General features: G+C 39.8%; 1 protein-coding gene and 1 long non-coding RNA gene across 3 annotated transcripts; one reads left to right on the forward strand and one right to left on the reverse strand.

The window, feature by feature from the left end:
* The first annotated feature begins 93 nt into the window (after nucleotides 1-93).
* Nucleotides 94-732, forward strand: LOC138405465 (uncharacterized). Its single transcript, XR_011239207.1, has 2 exons — nucleotides 94-172; nucleotides 288-732. It is a non-coding gene; the product is annotated as an uncharacterized lncRNA (long non-coding RNA).
* A 14-nt stretch (nucleotides 733-746) lies between these two features.
* kmt5aa (lysine methyltransferase 5Aa) lies at nucleotides 747-10,211 on the reverse strand. 2 transcript variants are annotated; one of them, XM_020082459.2, is made up of 7 exons: nucleotides 9,966-10,211; nucleotides 7,832-7,976; nucleotides 7,371-7,626; nucleotides 6,833-6,920; nucleotides 6,190-6,249; nucleotides 5,365-5,555; nucleotides 747-4,577 (listed from the first exon to the last, which is right to left on the reverse strand). In XM_020082459.2, the coding sequence occupies exons 1-7, from the start codon at nucleotides 9,972-9,974 to the stop codon at nucleotides 4,367-4,369; spliced, it is 960 nt and encodes a 319-aa protein (XP_019938018.1). In that variant the 5' UTR covers nucleotides 9,975-10,211; the 3' UTR covers nucleotides 747-4,366. The 2 variants fall into 2 exon arrangements, with proteins under 2 accessions (XP_019938018.1, XP_019938019.1); XM_020082460.2 differs by lacking the exon at nucleotides 6,190-6,249 and having other exon boundaries at nucleotides 2,821-4,577; nucleotides 9,966-10,203.
* Nucleotides 10,212-11,269: the final 1,058 nt, after the last annotated feature.

An 11,269-nucleotide genomic window follows, 5' to 3' on the forward strand; every position in this document is an offset into this window, starting at 1 on the left:
ATAATTCAGTTCTACAGAAATGACACTGATAACGAGTTTTACTTTTCATTATTGAACCACACAAGCCTACGACCCTGAAGATTTCTCATCCAACACAGTAGCTGTTTTCTCTTTTTCCTGTGAAGGAAGCACCTGCAGTGACGTGTTGTCTTGGAAGGAAAGAAACCAAAAGGTAAAACCAGATCAACACAGGTAGAGATCACCCGTCAGCTGTTATTTTTACCTTCCAGGAACTTTATTACAGACACCATACTAATACTGGGTAGTTCCTCCCTTTTCTCTCACAGCAGCCCCAGTTCTTATGTGACAGATCCAACGAGCTGTGGGAAGCTGTCCTCTGAGATTCAGCTCCATGTTGACATGACTCCATCGCATCATCTTTGTCGGGACTTTTACTTTGTGCAGGAAGTTTTTATTAGAAGATGCTAAACTATGACCATACAGGGATGAACATGGTCAACAACAATACTCAGATAACATTCACTATCAAAGTCACTGACATGATTTGACGTGAACAAGCTCCTGACCTGTTTAATCAACTGCTCTGCTGTCACAGTTAGCTATTACAATGAGACTTCAACAATTTAGCTTGTTTTCTCCCTCTAACTTTTCTTTTTGTACCAGAACAACACAAACAAATGATGCTGATTTAAACTTTGACCTTTAAATGTTTCTTGCTCATTTTCCACCAATTAAATCCGTTTATTCAATTCATTTGAATTCAAGAACAAATCAGATGTCCACTCTTGTTACTTGCATAATACATCTTTATTCATCGATGCCTAAACCCCAGCATTAAGATTTATTCAACGCTACAACAGCAAAGATTTATTATGTCCTAAAATGGCCAACAGTTCAGTTCTTTCCCTCAGGTATTATTGCATTAGTTCTACATAAAAAAAAAACATGAAACAACCCAGAAGATATTTGTTTAAGAAAGGCTCATATGAAAACATTTCACACTTTCAACACAATGCTACTGTTAGAGGTGACAGGGGAAGTGTACGGGAAGAAGGAAATGGATTTTTATCTTCTACACACAGTGTTTTTCCTGAACCTCTCTATCTCACATGGGCTATTTGTTTTAACACTGATGATACTTCTAGTGCTTGAATGATATTGAAACATGAAATCAAAAGAATCCCGGAATTCAATAATATACTGAATATTTGAAAATGAAGAACCGCAGTTGTCCTCTCATGATTAAGGGATGTATGAAAAGAGGATGGATATCATTTGGTCGAGTCCCGCCTTTAGCTTAACATAGCTGCAACAAAAGTAATAAATAGTGAAATTAAATAATATTCTCAACTACTCTCTGGCAAAAATGCAAATAAGTGAGCTTCCCAAACCGTGAAACTATTCCTATTAAGACAGAGCCCTCGGATCCCACGAAATAATTATATTAAACTATTCCAATTTACATAATACCAAAGAAAATACAAGTGAATGAATTCATGTGTTACCCTGCTAGAAGAAGTGAAGATGCAAGTCTGGTGAGATATTTCGCTGGGAGACAGAAGAAATATATATATATAAATGCCAGCACAATGTCATTTAAATTCATTGTACTTGTGCTGAACCAATAAATTCAAATAATGACTTGTCAAACAAATATTGAATGAAGTCTGGTGATATTCACTTTTTTTTTCGGACTTTCAGTAACTCCCATGAAAAGACCACAACCAGCGATTAATTGATTCCTTCACTGTCTGTCGTAAAGACCATTAAAAACACCCCAGTGAGTCACACTGATGCACTGGCTGTCATGTTCCTCCATCATGAACACACACACACACACTGCGGTTTTATTTAGCCTCAGTCCCACACACCCTGCCCTGCTGCCACATGAACTCACTACAGCACCAAATGTGGAATAATGCGGTGTTGAAAATAGTCCCCGACAAATGCACAATTTCATCCATTTCAACCGTTTTTTGGTGAATTTCAGAGTTTTGACAAATGAAGTAACACATTGTTTGTTTGAGTCTTTTTCCTTTGATTTCCTGACAGTATCAGAAAATGTAGAATCTCAGCCATCTTACCCTTTAAAGCAGATCCCCGTCTCCTATGAGAGAACAGAGGATTCTGCTGCTTCATTTCCTATGAGTTGCGCAGTAAGTATCAACATGTGGCCATTTTTCTGTGGTAACATAATATATGACCAAAGAAGTGGGTAAAATACTGACTCTGAATTATTAGGGTGAAAGCGATTAGTTGGTTAGTTGATCAACAACAATCATTTTCTGATATAATGAGAGATGATCTATTGTTTCAATGGTCTTCAAGCCACGGTAGTCCAAAAAAAAGTCAAGTGGTTTTCTGGTTAATTGAAATGATAAACAGGATAAAACATTTAAAGTGAGTGATTGTGTGTGACAGAACTCGTGGACCTTCTGGTATTTGAAAAGTAAGAAAACATCAAGTAAAACAAAAAGGACCTGTTGGCAGTTGAGATATAAAATTAAAAAATTATTTTCACACTGAATATCAGGTTGTGAAGAAGATGACAGCTTTGTGAATGGGAAATTCTATGTTCTATAGAGGGAGTGCACCAGTCCATCAGACCCATGTCCGCATGTTGAGCGTGCATGAAATTCATGTCACGTATTCAAGCTTTTCCTTTTGAAAACTGCTTCCATGTGTTTTCCCTGCAGATACTTTAGCCTGTTTACTTTTAAATAAATAATTCGACATTTGGGGAAACATGCTTCTTTGCTTTCTTGCAGAGAGTTAAATTAAAACACTGATTGCACTCTTGCTTAATATGAAGCTACAGTTAGCTTAGCTTAGCAGAAAGGCTGGAAGCAGTCTGAGATGTCAGATTTGATGCTTTTATTTATGGGCCGAGTTTCCCTCGACACAAAAAGTTCAACTAAATTCCAAAGAATCTGCAGCTCCTGTGCTCATAACAATAACATGCAGGTGCACCTCCGACATATACCATTAGTTTTTTTTATTTAGAGCTGGATAAAACTATCGGCCATAAATTCTACATTTATATAATAGGTTTATATCTGACACCGTCTGAAAGGTGGTAATTCAACTATTTATTTATTTTAAAGGTTGTAGTTTGCAGTGGTGTTTAACTGGACTGCAATGTATTTTAATGTTCTTCCACCGTCTTGTTTGTAAATGAGGGGAACCCTTTCTCAATATAATGGAGTCTCAAGACTGCAAACTACAACCTCAATAGTAAACATACAGCTACGTTAACACAAAGACTCATTACCTTTGTAAAGGAAGGAATTATGGATGAGCTGTTGTATTAGATTGCATCAGAGATCACTGATGTATTTTGTTGGTCAGTGGTTCTGTAAACATCAAATATGTCTGAAAGCTTCGTTGTTCCTCGTTTCCTTCGTCTAAATTAATTCAGCGTCAGAACATAACAAGTCATTGTGACAAGCTACACTCCAGCATCACAGTCAGAAAGTGAATTTTAGGTCAAAAGAAAAAAGATTACCACCCCTGACTTTGCAACAGCAAGCAGTTAAATATATTTACACGGCGCAGTATTATAGAGAATGTCACCAGGTAAAGAATTCCTATGCAAGTGAAATTATATTATTAATAATCATTCATTCATTGATAAACCTTCATATATTTACCTTTAAAGAAACAAATATAAAACTGTCTGCAGTCACCCGCATTATTTGAACATTTAATTCAAATACACACCTAAAATATTAAAAGATTATATGTGCTAAAGAATAAAAAAGGGCATGGAGACAGGAAAGTCTGATTGTTGAACACCGTCATTTTGCACTTTAAAAGTATAATACTTGAATCAAGTGTCAAATTGTTTTTTGGACTCCTGACCCATGGGTGTGGTGAACTATTACACTCCCTCTAAACAATGGAAGGTTGTGTGATTTTTAATGGCTGAAATTAAATTCCACAGAATATGTCGTTAAAAAAGGCTTTGTCATTTGCATCCCATAATTCTCGCTGATTCAAAAGAGTTCTGGGGCCATAAATAGAAGTATTGCTAAGTATCTAACCACTAATTAAGAAAAAGCTGTATAAAAATGCAGAGCATCAACTACCACCTGCATGCTGTAGAAGCATTGGTCTATAGGAAATACAAAAATGTACAAAATAAATGTGCTGCAAAACAACTAGAATGCCTCATATACACATATAAATAAAAGTACACGTCATCTGACAAGGCAGAGGGACCAGTCGAAACATGATAAGTACCCGATCACCCCTCCAGCCCCATTAACAGCTACTAAACCCAGCCAGCTTCCTTAATCTTGGAACAAAAAGGGTACACATTCTGTTTCTAAGGCATTTTGTACACTAGCAAATGAGAAACACAAGTGTTACTGTATGTTTCCCTTTTTTTTGGAAGTCCCCTCAATCAGTACTTGAGCCATGGGTGAGCTGCGATAGAGGCTTTACTGCGGTCTCCGTAGTCATAGAGCAGCTCCTCGCCTTCGTCGATGTCTCGAGAGGCGACGAGGATGAGGTGAGGGACACCGTTGATGTCGTGGAGTTTGGTTTGGCAGTTTCCATTTTTGCTGTGATTTATCAATCTACCCATTCGACCAGACTCTTTTGTGGCATCCACACTGTCGAGACAAAACCAACACGGCGTTAGCCTCGGTTTGTAAAAGACAGAAATGTGTCAATTTTACTCTTTTGACAAAAATGTTTTTAAAAGTTAGATAAGAAGCTTAAACAGGCAGAAACCTTGGTTTACTTGTCGTATCAAAGTTGTTAGGTATTTTACTTGTTAAGGCCACACTGGATGCATCAGTGGCACGTGTGCATCACAGCATGTCTTGGTTTTCATTTCAGGACACATTTTATCAGGTTACAGCGGCTACACTGCCTGTGTGAGACACATGCTTCTGCTGACTGAATCCATTCATTTGTTTTAACAGGGTTTTTATTGTTACTGCAGGACTGGAGGATACATGGCTACATGCTGTGGAGTCCTGGCATTTGGTTGAGTATATAGGCTACTTTTATTTGAGGAAATACAGTGGTCATACCAGAGGCAGACACAGATCAGTGATGCAGCCATCACATGCTGCACAGACAGGGAGCATGGCCCAGGTGTAAGATCACTTCAATAAAATAGCTTTAAAAAAAACTGTCAGGTTATTTTATCAAAACCTTCAGTGGATGTTTTTTTCCGTCAGACAAACATCAGCCACAATATTCAAAAGGTGTATTTTTAATTAAGTATGAACTAAACAAATACTATTTTCCTGTGATAAAACTGCTTTCATACGAGAGGTTTTGTAACTGTCGGACGAACATAGAACATTTACCGTTAGAAGCCAGGTGATCATTTCAGATCAAAATATTTAACTGTAAACAGTAAAGGCAGTAATGCTTTAGTTTGCATACCAGTATGTTTTGCAGAGGTACTGGAAGTAGTACATGTAGCAGCCAGTGGCAGGGTTTTGAGCGTATTCGGCCTCCCTCTTCTTGGCATCTGTGATCTGCAGCAGGTCTCCGTGGTACTCTACCACGTACTCGCCTTTCTGGAAACAACGAGTGGCAAACACCGCCCTCCCCTTTCCTTCTATATGTTGCACCTTTAAAGAAGTGGGAGAGGTTTTTCTGTAAGGACAGACACACAGCTGCCTCTGTTGTGGCACACTTAGAATCCTGCTAAACTACAAAGCTTCTCTTGGATTCATTTATCATGAAAAACATGGATTATTATAGAAGCCTGGATTGACTGAGCCTAACTGTAGAAATCAGGATTAAAGCTAATGTGATCAGACTGATGCTGTTTTCATGACGCTGACATTTTCCAGAGTTTGCCTTTTGCGTGGGAGAAAAAGCTGCCGACTCAGCTGTAATGTTTACTACAAACATTTGGACGTATCCGCAAACTCAACGATAGAGTTGAATGAAAAGATATCTGTATTCTTCCAGTTTCACGTCCAGCATGTGTCCTCTTAAGGTCACTTCTCTGCTCTGCCTGCAATTGTGTCGTACCATTGTAGGTTTAAGCATCAATGGCATTGTACCTGTATCATTACATGCTAACCTGAGATACATTTATGCTGAGACATGGCGTGACTTAGGTGTCATACAGGACCAGAACAAGTTATTCTGTCGAGAGACAGTCAGACTCATTTCAACCTGCATCATCAAGCTCAGTGGTCAATGTTTGAGAAACACCAGCTGCTGTTTGCGATGGAAGCAGAAAAGTCAGTGTACCTCCATTCCTTCCTCTATTCCTTTTGTGATGCGATCGTCTATGAGCTGCTTCTGTTCACACTGGCAAAATGAACATGGAGATGGCATTACTGAAAAACAGCTACATGCTAAGACACACACACACACACACACACACAGGGCTGGGCTATCTACTTTTTACGCAGATAAACCATGGTGCTCAGAATGCCTGTCAGGTTTGGGGGGGTCATGGGTTCATTTTCTCTTGGGCTCGGTCAGGTTTGGACAGATGTTGCTACCTGAGTCACACTCAAGTTTTGAGGGAGTCTTAGTTAAAGCTACCAGTTGAGGTAAGGATGGGTTAGACTTCAAAAAAGCAAAATGATTGTGGCTTCAGATTAAGGTAAGGGGAAAAAAATACTTTGACATTAACTGGTCTATTCTTTACTTTTTTCTACATGTCAGGAATCGTTTTTCCTTCATGGTAATGACATATGATCAGATATATGATAGATTCTGTCACGCAGCCGGCCATTTTCAACATGAGCATCCAATCATTGGTTAAGGAGAAGAAGAAATTACCTGAACTTAGGTTAGAGCCAATACACCAATATCTGTTCCTACTGTCTATTCCACTTCATGCAAAATGTTGTGGTACTGTATAAAAAAAAAAATTGAATCTTACCTTTAAAACCATTATACTTTTTCTCGAGCTTCGTCTTATAGGGTAGTAATCAGTTACTTTTCGGTTTTGGGAGTTTTTTCCAGCTGCACTGTAGTAGAAAAAGGAACATGACAGCAAATGGGTCAACAGCTATCACACCATAAAGTGATGTGAAATCCTCAGCAGCACTCCAGTATTCATTTAACAAATAGGTCACTTTATGTCCCATCATCACCCTCGTGACTAAAGACCAAGTGTGGATCAAGTAGTTTTGTAAAGAAGTTTCAACAAATCTGTTTTCCCTTTGTAAAAATGCAAAGCTTTTTAAGTAATAACCCAAAAATTGTCAAGCACCCGAATATGAGCAGACTATGTCTCCTTAAGTGACGCATATGTATCTGGAAAGTCACCAAAATCTACTCAGCTCATCTACTCCATATGGTGTACCTATATTGGAAATATGAGCTTTCTACAATCAGGCTTTTTTTAAGTTATCATGTTCAAAATATCGTGCCATGGCAGCAGGATATAACCAGCATCAGTACTAGGACCTACGTACATTCGACGAGGTGGTTTCTTTCCCCCGACCTTGGGGCGGACATCTCTCCTCTTGCGACCGTGGAGTGCGCTGTTGTTGCCAGTGAGGAGGAGAGTGTGACATAGGCTGTTACTGAGAGGCAGGGAGGGCTCGGTGGAGGAACGAAGGCAGGCCTGAGGGCAGTAGAGCTGCGGAGGTGACGGTTGTTCATCTGTCCAGCAGGGTGAACACTGGCTCTTTGAGTCTTTTGGTGTAGTGATGGTATTTGCTCTCCGGTCTGGGAAGAATGAGGAAAGAGTTGATTAGAACAAGATGTTTGTCCTTCATGTGTTTCTAGTTTTTCTTACTCCCTATTCTTACATAATCTGTTGGAATATAAAAATAAAGTATGACCTGTTTGCTCTCCTGTGGAGTGATTTCACAGTAAAGTCTCTCTCCTCAGCTGGAGATTGGGCTGTTAGAGCTGCAGCAAAGACACTTACCCTCTCCCTGCCACGGAGCTTCATTTTGCTGTGTGATTATTGGAGGGCACCTCCCTTCCTGTGTCAGCTTGATCCTCTTTTCATCCTGACCTGGTGATGTTGACTTGGTGTGGTTTAAGACAGTAAGTGAGTTGCAAACAATATCCTGTGAATACATAGAGACGAAAGACACACTTAAAATCCACATGCACAAACATTTGTACAACTTGGATATGCCCTCAGCATAACTTTTATAACTTTCTTGCTGAGAGCGAGAAGAGAAGATTGAAAAAGTCCCAACATTCACAGGTTTGCTGTCACCATTTCTGACCAATACTCACTGGTTGTTGGTCATTTTTTAAATAAGAAATGCACTTTATGTCTTTCAGAACCACTATTGTATAAGCCTCCACTTCATCATACCTAAGACCTCAAGGCTGTTTCAATGTTACTTTTTAAAAACAACCTACTGGCTTTACTCCACCACCAGCTGCCTCTAGACTGAGGGACACTGTCTCCATATCGTCTACACTCAAAGTGTGATTTGAGGGCTAAAGCTAAAGCAATTATTTGAGAGTCAGATGCATTGACATCCAATGGTAATATCGCACATATAGCAGGTAATGTATTTAAAAGAATCAAACTCATGTTTAAAAAGCTAATTAATCACATTTCAAAGAACAAAAATCAAATAATGGAGGGAGGGGCCAAATACTTTGACCAAGTGAAACCAAACTGCTACATTTAGGACAAAAGGTCACAGATGAAGACATGATAACTAACAGGCGTACTGAGGTCTTGAACTGTTTGAACTTGTCCATACTGTACCTAAAGCAAACCAAAGACAAAAAAAGTCACCAGATGTAAATCCAGTAGAAACCTTTGGGATGTGGTAGAACATGAGATTGGCAGCATGAATGTGAAGCAGACAAATCTGCAGAAACTGATGCAGTCATGGCAACATGGAGCAGAATCTCGGAGGAAAGGTTCCCACATGTTGTGGAATCAGTGAGCAACAAGAAGAGCCACCAATTCTGTTATATTCTGCATATGCAGATGTGTTGACAGGGTCACTGATTGTGGTTTAATACAGTAAAAGGGATCAGAGTGTGATTGATCGTTCGCTAACTAGACAGTCGCTGGTTCAAAGTCTGCTTCCTTCAGATTGCATTCACAAAGTGTCCTTGGGCAAGACACTGACGGCTGTGCAATAGTGAATGAATAGTGTGTATTATAAGAGGCGCTGCATGTATAATTCAGAAATTTAACTGTAGTATGCACATTACTACAGTATTCTCCACCCGTGGTGTGGGAGGGGCTCTGAGGAGGGGACCATGCTGGCTCCACACCCACTCTCCCATCAGTCACTTTAGATTTTTGAGTGTGTAAAATTCAGTGACACCTAGTGGTGAAGTGTCACGTATCATCTGAACGCCCCTCACCTCACCCTCTCCTTCCAAACATGACAGAGAACCTGTGGAAACCTTCAGTTGTCATAAAAACTCAAAAGATGTTTAGTTTGTCCAGTCTGGGCTACTGTAAAAAAAACATGGTGGCCTCCATAGAGAGGACCTGCTCCTGGTGTAAATATAAAGTATTTAAATATAAAATTCATTCTGGGGAAAAAAGAAAAAAACAACTTGTACAAGTTAGAGGAAACACACAAGTGAAAACATCACTAGGAGGAATTTTTTATTCAGATTCTGCCAATAGATCCCCTTCACCTAAATCTTACACACTGGACCTTTAAATCCAGTCAGGGCACAGACAGACAGGCCTGTTGGCTCTGCCTCTACCGGCCGAATGAAACCACACATGAACACATGCCTGGAAGCGTCAGCCCCTCCTGCAGAGACCGACCAGTGTGTTTGTTTGAGCCATGTACTCTGAGAATACTCCGTTTTCAGGATGTCCTCCGGCTGCACATGTTACAGTCACCACAGGCTAACGTTAGCAAGGCACTGCCCAACAATGAGGCTCGTCGGTAACAACACTAACTTACAGTCAGAGCTGTGACTGGAGGAACTCCCGTTTCTGTGCCGTGTCCCTGCCGCTGAACACGTCTCTCTCACTCCGGATAAAGAAACTTATTCTCCGGCTCGAGCGACTTCACCGACGCCTGTCACGACGGTGATGCCCTGACGAGCAAACTTACCCCGTTCATGACTTGTTTTCGTGGCTCCTCGCTCCGCTTCGAGGCAAAACAATAAATGAAAACCTCCGCCGGTTCGGAGATCAACCTCGCCCCGCTCCTGCAGCAGTGCCCTCCCGACACGATGGCCCCCCCCTCCCCCGTCCGCGACGACTGAGTGCCCGCGAGTGGTGTGTGAAGCAGCTCAGCCGATGCAGCCTCCGCAGCTCCGCTCCGCCATTTTTCTACATGGAAATGAAGGGGGGAGAGACGGGGCGATGTCGACCTCTGCAGGCCGACAAAGGTAGTGCATATATGGCATCGACCATCAACCCCCCATTTTGAAGATTTGACATATATTGGAATATTCTGATATGAGTCACACAGACCACAAGGGGAGAATCTCTATTACATACAAGAGTTTGAATGAAAAAAATAAGAAAAACAATACAACAGAATGATACAGTATATAGATTCCTGCAGGCCAGATGGATGTGTGTGTTTAGATAGATATGGTGACATTTTTTTAATGTACTTTATTGATCCCAAACTGGGAATATTCAGTTTGACAGAAGCTATGCATTAGGTACACAACACACTCAACACAAAATATAGGACAACAATTCACAAACTATAAAGAATAAACAATTATTAAGGAATAATAAATAAAAATCAATATATAGAGAGTGCATTGTGTCAACATTAAGGTGCATGGGTGCAGAGATTTGGGAAACAAGTTATATGAGTGTTTCTCTGTCTTACACAGGCTAATGCAGACGGAAGCTCTTTATCCTTTTTAAGTTTCATTTTTTTATCAATTTATTGGCTTTGTAAGTTTTGTATTTTATTTGAATGTCTGTTTTGTGATTTTACATTTGATTCATGCAACACCTCTTATTAATATTATGTAATTTACAAACAGTTCATGAACTATGGTTGAATTCACTTCATCTAATGGATGGAAAACTAAAAAACACCTTTTTTAAATTTTTTAACAATTAATTAATATTAATATTTGTGTTGTATTATTCTAGCTTCTCCAGCCAACTTGGAGGACAGAGGGGAAAACATGTAACTTCCCATTGTCCGGTGGAAATTATACTCCAGTTAATGGTTACATTTTTCAGATTTCAATACAAAACAACTATAAAATACTCTCACCCCACTCAATCATTTCTGTGTGAGTAAGTGAAAGCTAGGTTGTGTAGTGGAGAAGCAACTGTTTGTTCAGTACTTGAGAAACCTACACGACTAATGAAAACGTGTAAATCACAGTCCTCTCAAAACTTGACAGAATGTGATTAGTTTTGCTCTAAATAATACAAATG

This window comes from Paralichthys olivaceus, chromosome 18, assembly GCF_024713975.1.
Source record: "Paralichthys olivaceus isolate ysfri-2021 chromosome 18, ASM2471397v2, whole genome shotgun sequence".
Taxonomy (NCBI): Eukaryota; Metazoa; Chordata; class Actinopteri; order Pleuronectiformes; family Paralichthyidae; genus Paralichthys; species Paralichthys olivaceus.

Coding starts and splice junctions, on each gene's coding strand:
- kmt5aa (XM_020082459.2), bottom strand. Junction 6,921..7,370: donor AAGAAACCACCTCGTCGAAT/GTACGTAGGTCC, acceptor TTTCTACTACAG/TGCAGCTGGAAAAAACTCCC. Junction 6,250..6,832: donor AAAGTATAATGGTTTTAAAG/GTAAGATTCAAT, acceptor TCATTTTGCCAG/TGTGAACAGAAGCAGCTCAT.